Consider the following 15,470-nt stretch of genomic DNA (forward strand, 5'->3'; position numbering starts at 1 on the left):
TTTTAAGAGATGGAGCTAGTATGATTTTAAAGACAAATTGTTAAAAGGTGTCTCAGGAGAATAATGGACATGTAGGCATGCTGAATAATTTAAATTCTCAATTTCTGACAAAACTTGTTTGACCTGATATTTTGTGCTTTGGGTTAAATTATTTTAAAGCAAGAGGTAGGCAAGAGGCATAGCAATGGTAGGTATTGATTGCTCTCATGTAGAAATGTACAGGGGGAAAAATCCGTTATTATGAAGAATCCTGGATTGTATCTCTTAGGTAAGCTTCCAGCACACTTGCCAGGATCTCATGCTGACCCAGGGAAAGAAAACTAATATTGACATTTCTCTCCCTCAGCTGAGGCAGCTATTGCTCTTTCAGCAGTGTGATACATGGTGCAATTATCATCCTTGGTGTATACTATATCATTCTTCCCTTCCTACTACAGCCTCCCCCCCCCCGCCCCCCATTTTAAAAGATGCTTGGCTTATTTATTGGCTGAAATAGACCAGAATCCAGAAAATTGAAGCTTTAGGTTTGTAGTACTGAAAAAATACTGCTCTTTTCTAGGAGATCATGTAGGAGAGAAATAATTGTCCCCCCCCTCCCCAAAAATGTATATTCTAACATATACTACTTAAAGGAAGTTCAGGAAAAGAAATTTTCCACTCTATCTTCTCCAGGCCAGGTCCTATTCTGGGATTCACAAAATAGGGCAAGGGACAGAGTAAATAGTATACTGTAAGTCTAAAAACCATCAAAGGGTACAGACAATAAACAAAAACACAGGTGATATCCCATCTATAACTGAAGTTAGCAAATTCCAATAGAAAGAGCAAAAAACTGTCTTGGGACAGATGAGAAGCCAATTAAGAAGTAGGTGATAGGGTCCCTTCTGGAGATCTGTGAGCTGCTTGGATTCTTATGGAGGAAAGACACTGATATATCTTCACAACCCTTCTGTATGTTACTGCACATGTAACACACTCAGCACATGAGCAATTAAGGATCCAGCCTCCCCTGCACTGACCTCTCTCACATGTGATCAGTATCATGTGTTCAGCTGTATTATATGGTCCTGGTTCATGTGAAGGTCTTGGAAACGGAAATATGTCTTTACCTTTTCTCCTGATGGACAGCTGTGCCGACTGCCTAATGTGAAATTAAGACCCAAATTCAAACCCACCCTCAACTATGGAAGCTCATTAGGTGATTTTGGACAACTCCTACTTTCTTAGCCTAGCCTACTTCTCAGAGTTGTCATGGTGGTAATGAAAAATGGGAGAAGAGGACACAATAGACATTGCCTTGAGCTCTTGAGGGAAAAGGATGATAAATAATGTCACTTTTTATGACATTGGTGGGAAACAGGATTCATGTGAAGCACTCACTTGATGAGCATTGTTTTGAGCAAACCCTGAATGAGATTATGGTCAATGCAAGATCTGCTAGATTAGTGATTTTTTAAACTGTGGTTTGAGGCCATCATACTTTCAAACTGTCATTAAATGAACACCCATAAATTAAGGACTACCTGTAAATTCTTTTATTTGTTCTTCCGTTTCAAATTTCAGTAAATTATACATTTTCAAAATGGCATGTTTATCATTTGTACACAATTCTATCTCAGACGGAGTTCTCCAATGTTCAAAAACAAATTATTATGTCTACTTTAAATGCTCCTAATGCCAGCAAAATAAGAAAATCATTGGCAACTATGCCACCAGTTCTTCTCTTGCTTTTATTTTTATTTGATAAAATTATAATATCTCTTGATAAGGTAGCCATTTTTCTTTGCCTATGATTTTTCATCTATAAAATGCTTCCTGTGGAGAGTCACAAATGTGTTTTGGGCATAATCTGGATTTGTATCTATTCCATATGTTCAATATGTCACATATAACATAATGACTTTTAAAATCCACATTAACCTTGACTTTGTTGCACCACAGATACCCATGCCATCCAAACCTCTGGTTATATCCTCCTAACTCCAAAAACCTTCTGTTTCTCTTTCATCCAAATGAAACAGTAAGCTACAAAATACACCTTCAAATCAGATCAACCCAATCCTTCTCTTTTCTTTGCATCTTGTAATACCTTATATTTAACTCATGTTTAATATAAAGATTCCTCCCCCCCGCCACATAAATTTAGATATATGCTTTTGCCACCGTTTAAATGGTGCATCAGTTGTCAAAATAGATATTATATAAAATAAAAGTATCATTCTAGGCAGGACTTTCATTTTTATTACAGAAACTCTCCCCAGCAATGACAATTGTACAGTAGTTTCTCCCATCTTAGCAATATAATTATTTTGAAATCAAATGCAGTTCATATTTGTCACAGTGATATGCAAATATTTTGTTTTCTTCTCAATGTTAAAAACCATTTTATTCATCAGTTCTGCTTGATCTCTATTTTCATGCTTTTGTTAACATTTACACCTTTGATTTTGATCTTAAATCCTGCTAATGCACCAATTTATTTTAGTGTTCCCATTAATGTTTCAATTCCCTTTAAGGGAGCTTTCAAAATCAACACCAAGTCATCTGCAAAATTATATATACGAGACAGTGGCCATTTCTGTCTTTTTTCTTTTTAGTATCTCTATTAGGTTTTTGTTAGATTTCTTTTGGTGAAGCATAAATTAACCTTAATGCAGCTTATATGGACACACGAATCAATTTCTTAAACACTCTTAGCAGAGGTGGTATTCAGCAGGTTCTGACCAGTTCTGGAGAACCGGTAGCAGAAATTTTGAGTAGTTCGGAGAACCAGCAAATACCACCTCTGACTGGAGATTTTACAATATCCTTCCCCTTCCACGCCCACTAAGCCACACCCACAGAACCGGTAGTAAAAAAATTTGAATCGCACCACTGAGATAACTAAAGTATTAAGGACACAGAAAGACAAAACAGAAAAAAAGGGCTTTACTTTTACTTTTTCTCTGATAATTGAGACACATTCACTTCTGGATTACAGTATTACAATAGCAGCCACCAGAAAAGCAGCATAAATAGCAGAGGAGAGAGTTAGAGCATGCTGGAGAGCAACCTGCAGAGAGATGAATCACACCACATGTACGTTAGAAAAGATTTGAGGAATTGGGCAATAAGTTAGCCGAGTCATTTAATACTTAATTGGCCAAATTCCTGGATATTGAATTGACAGCTTTTGAAAAGAATGTATTAAGACTTTTTAAACATGAAAAAGGAGATGAAAGATGTTAAAAGATGGACAGTTCTCTAAAACAGGTGTTTGGCAATGTAGAATAAATTGTCATTTGTTTTAGAAAGAGACAAGTTATGGGCAGCTGGAAAGAAAATTATAGATAAATTGGGACTGTTGGAAGAGAGCACAGCAGATAACTCCTGATTGAATCTCAGCCAATCTTTAGATGCCCAAATAATAGCCATTCAAAGTATATCCTCTAGTAGAGCAGGTCTATAACAGTTCCCTTCCCCTTGTAAGCCTTCTAAAAATAATGACTGTGCTTACCCTTAAACATACTCAAGAGAAAGAAATCACTTTTTTTAACAAATATTACTGGAAAATTCTTTTTTCCCCACCTAGATAACAGCCAGCCTTGAAGAGAATATACAGTCATATTTTAAAGATCTATGTTGGTAAAAAGGCTGAATAAAAATAGAGTTACTGCATAAAAAGTGAAAATTATCTATACCTAGATAAAATATAGGCTAGCTCTGAGTAATTTTGATGAATTCTCTCAAGTGAGATTGGAAGGAATGAGATCGCCTTTAAAACAACCAGTTGTGTTTGGAAGTGAGCGTTTACTAGGAAAACAAATGGGCATTGGTCACAAGCCCTATCCAAACCCCAGGGGCAACAGAAAATAAAAAATGTGACATATGCCTAAATCTAAATCAAAACACCTTAAGAAGAGTACAGCAAGGTAAATCAATCAATCAATCAATGAACAGCAAAAGGCTACAGTTTTTCATAAGAATATCAAAAAGCAGAGAGCAAAGAACTGATAAGCTGTAAAGAAGGCATGCAGGCAGTAACAAAAATGGCAGAGCCTTAAGGTAAAAATAGGAACCAAATACCAAGCAAGATCTGCAACAAGGTCACCAGATTTAGTAGCATAGATTTACGAAGAAAGTAGGGACACATCCATCAAAATATATGCTGTAAATCAAGCCTTTGGACTAAGAATTTCTAATAAATGGTACATTAAACATGCTGTGAGTGTGTTTATGTGTGCACACACACACACAAACACAACAGTGCACATGCATGCAAACCATTTGAGCTCTAGCAAACTCACAGCTTCTCAGAACTACAATGCCCCCTGAAAATGACATTAATAAGAACAAGAGAAGTGGGTAAGGAAGAGAGACCAATAATTATTACTAGTCAGGGGTATAGGTTGGTTGCAGCTAATAGGCTTTGTGAAAATGCTAGGAATCTATTCCAAGATGCCTCTTATTCGATGTCTATTTCTAATAAATGTGAGATGTGGACTGCCTTTGCTCTGCAAATATCCAAGGGTATGTAAGTTTTACCCTCATCAGTCATACTCCTTTTTTCTTGCTCTTCTTCTGCCCTCAGATGAATCCAGCCTGAAAATGAATGAGGTAGACCATGTGCCTCAGTCTCTTGCTAGCCACGCTGACAGCTACCTCTGGGGTGCACAAAGGGATGAACATGGAGCTGATATGCTGAAGCCTGACCCTCGGGATATTTTCTTCCTCAGTAAGTGGGAGAGAAGAAACAATTTGACTGAGAGAAACACAGTTGGAGACTAGGAAGCTGTACTGTGGTCTGAAGAACGATAAAAGCTGGCGCCTGGGGACTGAGCTAAATAAATATCCGTGTGAGCAGCAAAGCATTAAACAGACATTCCTAAAAAAGTGTTTATATTTGGGAAATTGACCACCTTTCTGTGTTACTAACTTGAGAACTTTGGAAAGGGCAAGATAGATGTCTCTAACCTGATGTTCACCAGGAATATTGGGGTACTTCAGCATGGGAATAACAAAAGCTGGTCCTATATTGTTATAATGCGGCAGGGTAGGTAGAACACTTTATGCTGGAAGAAAGGATGCTCCTGAGAAAGCGCTTCTCCACAGAAAGCAAAATCCCTCCTCATAAAGTGCCAAAAAGATGAATATTTGGCACTTAACTGAAGAAATTAAGGGCGAATGTCATAGATTAGGACAAATCAAGACAAGAAGATCACAATTTGGAGTGAATGGTCACTTATGTTGAGTTCGTGTGGACCCTGGAACATCATGTGGTCTGGAAAGGCCTCATTTCTTCTTTCTTAATTGCCTTTATCTCAGCTCCCAAGATTGAACCGTCCCATGTGGAGAATGTGCTGGTCCCCTGTGCCTATAGCCCCACATATGTGGTGAAGGACTTTCCCATTGCCCGCTATCAGGGCCTGCAATTTGTAAGTGTCTTGATGGGCTTTGTTACCTTTTTTTTTCCCTGCCCACATCTCTCGTCTTTTTGTTATTTCTTTTAACAGCATCAACAGTGATCAGAATGTTTTAATAGGAACTGCACTAACATTAGTAAACCAGAAAAGAGAGGAAAGGTGAATTTAGGAAGAGAGAATTGGGAAGGGATAGAGAAGAGAAAGGGAAGGTAATTGTTGCCTGAGTACTGAAAACATATTTAAATGTCTTTTAATAAATTCCTATGTTTCTGTAGCCACAATATCCTGGAGTGGAAATTTGTTTCTCTATAAAAGAAAATAAAAGCTAGATTAAAAATATATCACAACACAGACATTGACATGCAAACAGTTTCTCTCACCCTAGTTAAGAAGATTTATGGTCCTGTATAATAATCGTGTTTTAGGTTTTGCTTGTTCCCAGTGATATAGTCCACATATCTGTTCTTCTTTTTCCTTAGTTTCTATTGAAACTGGAATGATAGACATCTTATTGTGACTTTTCTTACCAATTTTCCCCTTCCACAGGTCTACCTCTCTTTTGTTTATCCTAATGATTTCACCCGGCTTACACACATGGAATCAGAGAACAAATGCTTCTACAGAGAATCTCCAATGTACCTAGAGAAGTAAGTATGAAGAAGAGTTATTACAAAGCAGTTGTGAAAGAACTGCTTGAAGTGTAGAAAGTATATTGGTGAAAAAAAGTATGTTGTCTTTTAACAGACTGAAGGTTCTTCCACATGACCTGCTCACAGCACTGACAATATGTCCCACTTTCTGTTTGTTGTGGACTTTGCCATGGAGCCTCATCTAATAGGTAACCTACTACTGAGGCATGTGGCAGCTGGGTCCAAAGTATTATGGCATGAAAAAAAGGTTTTTCTAGAAGATCTCTCCTTTGGACAATAGCAGTAGCACCTATTTACTGCCCCATATTGCTTTTCAGCACTCTCTGGGAAGTTTACAGAGTCAGCATATTGCCCCCAACAATCTGGGTCCTCATGTTACTGACCTCAGAAGGATGAAAGGTTGAGTCAACATTGGGACGGTCAGGATCAAACTCCTGGCTGTGGGCAGAATTAGCCTACAGTACTGCATTCTAACCACTGCACCACAATGGTTCCTTGGCATATGGGGGAAGAAGCTTGAGGTGAGATGATCAGAGGTGCAAATCTGTTCAGCTTCAATCGGTGTAGCAGGCCTGTGATGGGACCAACCCCTTTGGTTTGGTCCTTGGGCCTGTTTTTATGGTGCTTTGTTGACGCTGTGGGAGACTAAAATTGTCATGCTTTCACAGGGACATCCTCCCTCCTCGTCCCCACTTTAAGTATTGGTGATTGGTGGACCTAGAGATCATGACTAGCCTTCTCTGCATCAACAAGTGTAATAGAAATAGAAAATATTGCTTCTGTGGCCTATATGATGAGGTATTCCCTTCCCAGTTTCCAGTGATCTCTGGGAATGCCCCTCAGTCACTCTCTTCCCGGATTTTTTTTTTTTAAGTTACTTGTAAATTGCAATCTGGTACAGACAGGACTTCAACCTATAGTTATAATTTTTTCCTCTTCTATCATTTTGGATGTTCAAAATTCTGTATGTGTGCTGTGATGTGATACATGAATCAGTGAAGTGTTGAAGGTGGTGGAACTTGCTGAGATGGCTAAATTGAATTGTTTGAACAAAGAAAAGGCAAAGACTATGTGTACTGCTGCATGACAAGGCCTTGTAAACTTCTTGCATGAAACAGGAAAAAAATGAACTTGTGATGTATGTTTTCGATGAGTAGATTGAATAAATTATAGAAAAAAGAGAGTTGTGTTATAACCATACAATAAGGGGTAAATTTATAATTGTACATTTAGCTGCTCTAAAGAAGATTGGAAACTACTTTGTAACTTATTTCTTTCCTATTTTCCTTTCTTGGATTTTTAGGGTTCTCTTTGATTTATTTCTTTACTTTTTATTAGTTTGTATTAGTTTTTAATCCTTAATAAAAATTATACAAAAATGAATTAGTAAAGAATCTCCAGCTGTTTAACAATGCACCATTGTAGCTATATTTCAGTTACAGAAATCTGGGTGATAGCTAGGTGGCTAAGGAAGAGAGGCTTCCCTCCCCGCCCCCTTTTTTTTTCCTTTGTTGGCCACCATTTAGTAGTTGAAAAATAGATCTGAAATAAAACTGATGTGCCTGAGCAGAGAATCTCATAGCTGAACACTTCTCTCAGGCAAACTAAAAATAGTTTAACTCTCCAAGAACACTTATTCAGTGGCTTCACCTGAGTGGCACCAATCCATACAATCACCACATTGCAGTTAGAACAATAAACTCACAATTGCCATCTAGTTATTGTTAGATCAACTACCCTTTGGGAAAAGAATTGAAGAAATGATTGAACAGATCATCCAGACCATATATCACTACCCAGGTGCACAGTTTTCACAGCATTTGGTAATGGCCTTTCCGATCATTAGTGACATTTGAATTTAACCAAGGAACAGTGCCAGTCCCTGCTCTTATATTGCCACTGGAGAAGTTGCACAAAAAGCAGCCCAGCATGGCCTCACACTGGATGGTCCTTAGGAGCAGCACCATTTATGCTGACATTATTTCCCAGCTCTGGGGCAGGAAAAGAGCACAGCAAAACAACTATGTGGAAATATTTGAAATATAAAATAAGAATGCAAGAGATATTTCACCTTTGGGCTTCTAGTATATATAATGATAGAAAGGCTAGAGGACAAATACTGTTGACCCATTCTCTTATGATTTGCTTCTCTTTCCCTTCCCAGATATCCCAATTTATCTTAGCCATATTTGTAGGGCCATCCATAGCTTAGGCTTAGGAATAGAATAGAATAGAATAGAATAGAATAGAATAGAATAGAATAGAATAGAATAGAATAGAATAGAATAGAATAGAATAGAATAGTTTGAAGGGACCTTGGAGGTCTTCAAGTCCAACCCCCTGCTTAGACAGGAAAACCTATACCATTTCAGACAAATGTATTGTCTGATCTCTTCTTTAAAACTTCCATTGTTGGAGCATTCACAATTTCTGGAGGCAAGTTGTCCCACTTAATCATGATTGCCCTATAGAAGATGTCCCCAACCCTACTCTGTTTTTTTAAAAACGGATGAAAATAACCTGTGGATGAGAAGCAACTCCATGACAGGTTACATGTGCTGACGAGTCCCACTTCTTGACTATCAACACCTACAGGGAGGAGCCTTTACATGAGTCACACATGAGCTGTGATTTTAATCTGTTCAGGTTCCAGCTTGTGAAGAATCTTCTGCATTTATGGTTATATGTCTGGAAGGCCTTTTCAGCAGACATTTGTAAGACAGGTAATGAACCCCATGGAGAAGGCTTAGTGGAGGATTGGGGGGCCTTGACATACATCGGCATGACACTCTCCTGATACTTGAGTCAGTTTTAGTTAACAACTGAGTCAAGTACAGCAAGTACAGATTTCTGTGACTTAGATATTATGAGTGCTCTCTGACATCAGCATTGAGAACCAGGTCTTACCTTTCCCATGCTTTGCTCTTTACTAATATATTTCATCAACATGCATTGTGTTCTTTTCTACCTAAGTGTTCAGAAACACAGTTTCAACAACTGTCTCTGTCCTTCAGTACTGTGGTGCATCCAGGTGAGTAAATGTGTGTAGCCGATGACTCCAGACAATCTGGTGCAGCAAGCAGTGACTCACAAAAACCTACCCTTGCAATATTTATAAGTCTTTAAAATGCCCTTCTAGAACCTGTGAAAAATAGGATAAGGTAGGCCAAGACCTTTAGCTATATTTGAGCAAGACAGATGGTATGTGGGTTTGTGTATGCACACATACCCTGTGTCTGAAACGTTATTCTTTTTACCTCCAGATTTGGCTTTTCTAAGTACATGAAAATGGATGAAGAGGAAGAAGATTTACACCAGAGAGCCTTCCTCTTCCTGAATCCTGATAGTGAGTATTCCCAGGATCCAGCTTCTTCCAGCCAATCAGAGATCACTTTTTAGTTTTCAACCTGTTTTATAAGCAGCTATTGAATCCTTGGCTGTCAGCAGTATTATAATAATACCATCCACTTGCAGTAATATTTTTGTACTATCTACTTGCAGAGCTTAAATTTCCACCTGTGACCAGTTGTGTTTGGGGGTGATTTCTGAATGAATTTACACAGGCACTTCCTTTTTAGATAGCATTGACAGCTCTGCTCCTGTAACAGGAAGCTAATTTCAAAATCAGTTCTTCTTATATATAAAAGGAACATATTGGTTTTATGCACATCCTGCTGGCTATACACGAGCAGATTCTCAAGAGGCCTTATTGAAGCATACAGTACTGCCTATGCACAGAAGTATTTGATTCTGGCCATATTCTGTGGGGAATGTCCTGTACAGATAGTCTTCAACTTATGACCAATTGTTTTAATGACAGTTTGAAGTTACAACAACCTCAGAAAATGTGACTTACAACTTGTCCTCAGTTAGAACTGTCACACTATACCAGTGGTCATGTGATTGCAGTTTGGGCACCTGGTTTGCAACTGGTTTGCATTTACAATGGTAGCAGTGTTTTGCAGTCACATGACCATGATTTGGGTCAAGCTCTCTCAGATAAACCAGAGAGGAAATATGATGAGATGAACTGATTCTACTTTAATGTAAGGCCACTTTAACAGAATCTTGCTAGTCTGAAGACACAAAACTTCCCAGTGTACTTTTAAGTGCTTGATCCATTAGGATTAGTTTAGATCTTTCCTACATTTGTTTCTCTTGACTGTTAAGCAACTGCAATTCCTTCCCTGATCTGATTCTGTCCTAGGCAGCATCTCCTCTTCTCTTTCCCCAGGGTCATTCATATCTTCAATTACATTTAAGGCCTTTCTAGTTGGCTTGGGACAAGCAAAGTAAATTGGGGAAGCCAGATTCCCTTAGCAACCACAGTTAACCATTAGTAAACCATTAGTTAACCATTGCTTAACATTAAGCCATTCGCTTAATGACTCCTGTAAAAAGTGGTTGTAAAATCAGGTCAAATGGTGTAATTTCTTGCTTAATGACCACATTATTTAGCCATTAAAATTATAGTCCCAATTACCATCATAAATCAAGGACTCCCCATACCTTCAGCAACTCACTGATCTCTGCTCTCCCATGTATCTTTGTGACATTGGATTTCTAAAAGCCGTCCCAATCAAGGAAGTAATTTTTGCAGTCTAGACACTGTTAATCCTGAGAATAATATTTTGCTTACCTTAAAACAGAATCAATACTTTTCCTAACCTAAATCTCGTTTGCAGTAGCAAGAAAATTAGACTTTCAGCCTCTGCAAAATGTAGCCTTGATTCTTCTCAATAAAAAAAGAGGCTTTGTTAATTATATGGGGAGAAAAAATATCTTAATGTGTCTGGTTGGAAACTGACCAAGGTCTATCATTCAAATTCCTAATTCTGTCCCCAAAATATAAAAACTCTGCATTTAAAACTAATAATGGGTATCTACATAGTATGTATTTTTTATTTTGTGCACAGTAATTTTGTACATTTATTTTTTGACTTCAAATAATTTCTTAGAATAGACTAGAAGCAGGGAAGAACAACAGTACAGGAAAATGAAGGTCATAAGGCCATTGTTTTTCATTATTTCATCAAGTATCTTATTTAGAACGGGGAAGGACAACTTGTCTCTTACACACCCCCGGATGTTGTTATGCTGCCTTATTCATCATCCCTTCCCATTAGCCATGCTGTCTAGGATTCATGGAAATTGAATTTAAGAAAAAGTTATCCCTGCCTTACAATCAGAGCAATGGAGATTGCTGAGTTTAAGAAACAGAAATATTATGGCTGTTTTCATTCTAAATGTTTGCTGCTTTCTACTTCCCCAGTCTCTTCTCAGTCTCCTCTTATAGGCTCTATTGACTCAAAACTTTGTTCTTTATCTCATTGTCTGCCACAACCTCCCTACCCATAAGTCATCTACCAATCACAGGTACCACTCCAAGGTTTGACCTACTTTGTGAATAATTTCCTAGATTTCCTTGACGAGGAGGAGGAAGGTGCTGATAGTCCTGAACCTACTGACACTTTTCCTGATGTCAAGAGACCCAGTGAGTTGGATGCCCATGTGTTCATTGGAATGAAGAGAAAAGATAAGCCCTTAGCCACAAAAGATTATGGGAATAATATGGATTATAATAACTTTCATCAGAAGCAAGAGACGTTCAGTGAAGAAGGAGACTTCACAAGGCAGCCTGTCTCTATAGGCCCAAGCAGTGAACCTAGCCTGAGTCCTCAGACTCCATCTAAGGGCTTCCAGGCTTATGAGAATGCAGCACCCTTTGGAGAACATGTCATTATCAATGGCCGGTCTCTCAACTGGGCACAAGATGTGGAGACGGGAAGGAAGGAAGGTGATCAGGGACTACTGTCGTCTTCAAAAAAAGGCACCTCTTTCAGCCTCCAGCCTCACCTTTCTGTGCCCTTCTTTGCTGGAAAGCCCAAGCAGCAGAGTCCTAAGGAGGAGAAACAATCGAAGAAAGAGACAAACAAACCTCCAGAGAAAGTATATGTGACCAGGTTGCAACCCAGTAAGAAGAAGGCCCCATCACAGAAGGATGTTTTCCCTGGAGTCTTCCTCTATCCTAGATCTCCAAGGAAGGTGCAATGGAACTCCAGGATCCCTCAGGGTCGCCCTGCTCCCTCCAACAAACTTCATTCTCCCTCGGCCCGCAGAACATCTCTGCTTGTTGCTAATACCACCAAGGAAACAGGTCTTTCTAAAAGGAAAGGCCTACAAGTCAGCCGGAAATGGGAACCATTTTATGGTAGGAAACCTTTCAAAGGCAGTATTAAGCGGCAGATGCATCCAAGTGCCTCAATCTTGCCTGCAGAAGGACTGTTCAGCAAAGAAAACTTTGAAATCACCACTCCAGCAAGGACTATGTTAGATTTAAATTATTCAGAGGTAGTGCTATCTGAAGGTGTGCAAGTAACCTCCTTCCTACAGATGTCAGAAATGACAGAATCTCAGCAAAAGGCACTTGGAGGCCCTGAGAAAACCCAGGAGGAAGAAGTAGAAGAGGAAGTGTCTGATTATAGTTATGAAAACTCTGAGATTCAGCAGAGTTGGCTAGAGGATTCCATCAACTGGCAACGGACGTTTAGTGTCAGCCCTGTGGATTTTGAATTGCTCCGTTCAGACTGGAATGATCTGAGGTGCAACGTTTCGGGAAACTTGCAGCTGAGTGAAAGCGAGGTGGTGGATGTGGTGGCTCAGTATATGGAGAAACTCAATGAGAAGAATGGCGGGTAAGAATGGAAGAGAATTATGTGAAGGGAGGCATTATCACAAGAATAGATAAGGGTGGTGTGAGGCTCCCCTTCACCCTTCCATTCCTTAATTAGGTGTGCTACTCTAGGGGAAACAAGGGTGGGATTCTACCAGTTCAGCCCAGTTCTACTAAACTAGTAGCTCGAAGAGCATCTGAGACTGAACTGGTTCTCTGTGACAATCTTCTGGTTTTCTGTTTGGCCCACCCACTTGCCCGGGCTCTAGACTGTGCTTTATTCCCTGCCTTTTCTACCTCAGCTGCTTTGCGCAGCACAGCTGAGTGCCATGCATCAGCAGGAGAAGGTGAATGCTTGCCGGAGCTAGTGATTTGTCAACAGTGTGCATGTGCGCGCAGCGCACCGCAAAGCATGCACTCACCAAACCAGTTGTTATGCCAATAGGATCCCACCCCTGAGGGGAAATGGTTACATTTGTGTACTTGTAGGATATGTGTGTTGTCCCCAGGATCTTGTCAGAATAAAGGAGATAAACAATGCTAAATCAATCAGTTGATACAAGATCGTTTCTTGAAGGAGAGTATTTGATGTGGCCCAAGATTTCATATGACAGCTTTCTGTCCTTCCACCCACAGCATCTACACTCTCTTGCGAATCATTAATGTTGAGAAGCGGAGAGACACAGCTCGAGGCAACCGCTATCTGATGGAGTTAGAGCTGATGGAGAAGGGCCAGAGAACAGTCCGGCTCTCCGAATACATCTATGTCCTGCTCCACCAGGGCAAGTCAGAAGACAGCACTGAAGTCAACCCAGAAGGGCCTGCAACTGTGTCCACTCAATCTCAAGCATCACCTAGTGCCTGGAGTCTTCTGTACGGAAAACCCATCCTCTGCCGACCTTTGCGGCTCAGCTGGAGGCATGATGTTATGATACATTTTGTCGTCCCAGGTAAGCGATTGCCCTCTGTATCCCAGGGTTGAAAGCAGAGGTGGTATTCAGCAGGTTCTGCCCAGTTCTGGAGAACCAGTAGCGGACATTTTGAGCAGCTCGGAGAACTGGCAAATACCAACTTTGACTAGCCCCGCACCATCTATTCTCTGCCTCCCGAGTTCCAGCTGATCAGCTGAGTCTTCTTTTGTTGCCCTGCCTAGGAGACTGGAGCTAGAAAGCAGGTTAGTGGGGTGGGGAGAGAATGGGATTTTGCAGTAACCTTACCCCAGGAATGAGGAAGGAATGGAGATTTTATAATATCCTTCCCCTGGAGTGGGGTGGGAATGTAGATTTTGCAGTATCCTTCCTCTGCCATGCCCACCAAGCCACGCCCACCAAGCCACCACATGCCCACCAAACCACGCCCACAGAACCAGTAGTAAAAAAAATTGAATCCCACCACCGGTTGAAAGGCTGCTTTTCCTGGCAGAAATGGCATGATGTATGAGGTAACGGGAGACCAACTATCGTTGGGTTGGGGTTGAAAGTAGTTTGGAAAAAAAATCTCTCTTGGAATACACAAATATTCTTTTTATTTTGCTATTACTTCTGGATAAGTGGGGTTTTCAGGGTATTTTTTATCAATATATCAACTATACAATTTGCTTAATAGGAAAAGATTTGGGATGAATATATTTAGCATGGGCATATTTTGTATGGACATGTTTAGCATTCTTTTTTCATATTGTCTTCCTATTAAAAAAAAAAATCAGGCAAAAGAAAGAGATATTGAGATATTTGCCAGGGATGAATTTGCTTCTTCCTCATTACTGTTTTCTGTGAGACCTTGTTGACATGAAATGAGAGAAATTATGGGAGGAAAGTCTTTCTATGCTCCATTTGGGAAGGAAATGAGAGAATAGTAAGGGTAAAATGACTCAGATCTGTCCCTCCCAAGCTAATCTCTGTACCCCATGAAAGGAGAATAGCAAATAAAGAATACTGTATCCCAGATCTTAAATTATGAGTGTTTCGTTTGCCTTGGTAAATCCCATATTCTATAACGAGGCTACAGAAGGAACAAAGCTGCACTGATCAATAGGTGATCAGGAAATTATATTGGTTCCTAACTATATTGGCATCTTCACTGTATAGGTAATTCTTTCGTTCTGCTATTAGAATAATGTAATGCTCAAATGCTGCATTTCTATGGGCTAGAAACTTCTGAAGTCTTTTGAAATTATGATTGAAGCTTATGCTGAGAATTGCCCCTATGCCCTTGTGTGTCCATAAGGACAATTGAAGACTTTAATTAGGGGAATGTTTACCCATGAACACTCTATTGAGTTTTTGTGTTAAAATGCCAAAAATCCCTGTTCATATCTTGCAGTGAAGAACCAAGCACGCTGGGTACAGCAGTTCATCTCAGATATGGCCAGCCTATTTCTGAACACCAAGGATGCCAACTTCAATATCATATTGGTGGATTTTGATAGTGATGACATGCATGTGGAGAAAGCACTTCAGGAGGCTCACCTGCCCAGGTAACCCAAGCAGCGGGTTGAAAGTTTCAGAACTGTTTCTTCAGATGGTTCTCCCTAAGTCCTCACTGCTAAATTTTAAAACTTCAAAACCTCTTTTAATAACTGCAAATGTTGCCCAGTACTTTTTTGTGTAACATATAGTAGGTTCCGTTAACCACTAGGGAGATGGAAAGCTGTTTTAATAAAATCTGCTCAATTTCCTCTCTAAACTTGCCACTTTGTGTGCAAATAACTGGTTTTCTTCAGTGTGTAGGGGTGTGAGGCTTCAG

At 39.7% G+C, this 15,470-nt stretch overlaps 2 protein-coding genes across 4 annotated transcripts in view; one reads left to right on the forward strand and one right to left on the reverse strand.

The window, feature by feature from the left end:
• LOC113440202 (NACHT, LRR and PYD domains-containing protein 12) overlaps nucleotides 1–15,470 on the reverse strand; it is a 432,514-nt gene that overhangs the window by 368,714 nt on the left and 48,330 nt on the right. The window lies entirely within an intron of this gene.
• B4GALNT4 (beta-1,4-N-acetyl-galactosaminyltransferase 4) overlaps nucleotides 1–15,470 on the forward strand; it is a 193,978-nt gene that overhangs the window by 168,459 nt on the left and 10,049 nt on the right. For all 3 annotated transcript variants that reach the window (XM_087919432.1, XM_087919418.1, XM_026706455.2), the window contains exons 10-16: nucleotides 4,571–4,714; nucleotides 5,305–5,414; nucleotides 5,949–6,049; nucleotides 9,316–9,398; nucleotides 11,472–12,747; nucleotides 13,362–13,675; nucleotides 15,048–15,201. In XM_087919432.1, coding sequence (XP_087775558.1) covers nucleotides 4,571–4,714; nucleotides 5,305–5,414; nucleotides 5,949–6,049; nucleotides 9,316–9,398; nucleotides 11,472–12,747; nucleotides 13,362–13,675; nucleotides 15,048–15,201 — 2,182 coding nt within the window. The remainder of the gene's footprint in view (nucleotides 1–4,570; nucleotides 4,715–5,304; nucleotides 5,415–5,948; nucleotides 6,050–9,315; nucleotides 9,399–11,471; nucleotides 12,748–13,361; nucleotides 13,676–15,047; nucleotides 15,202–15,470) is intronic.

The sequence above is a fragment of the Pseudonaja textilis genome, chromosome 1 (genome assembly GCF_049901715.1).
Source record: "Pseudonaja textilis isolate UNSWEBS1 chromosome 1, rPseTex1.2, whole genome shotgun sequence".
Classification (NCBI taxonomy): Eukaryota; Metazoa; Chordata; class Lepidosauria; order Squamata; family Elapidae; genus Pseudonaja; species Pseudonaja textilis.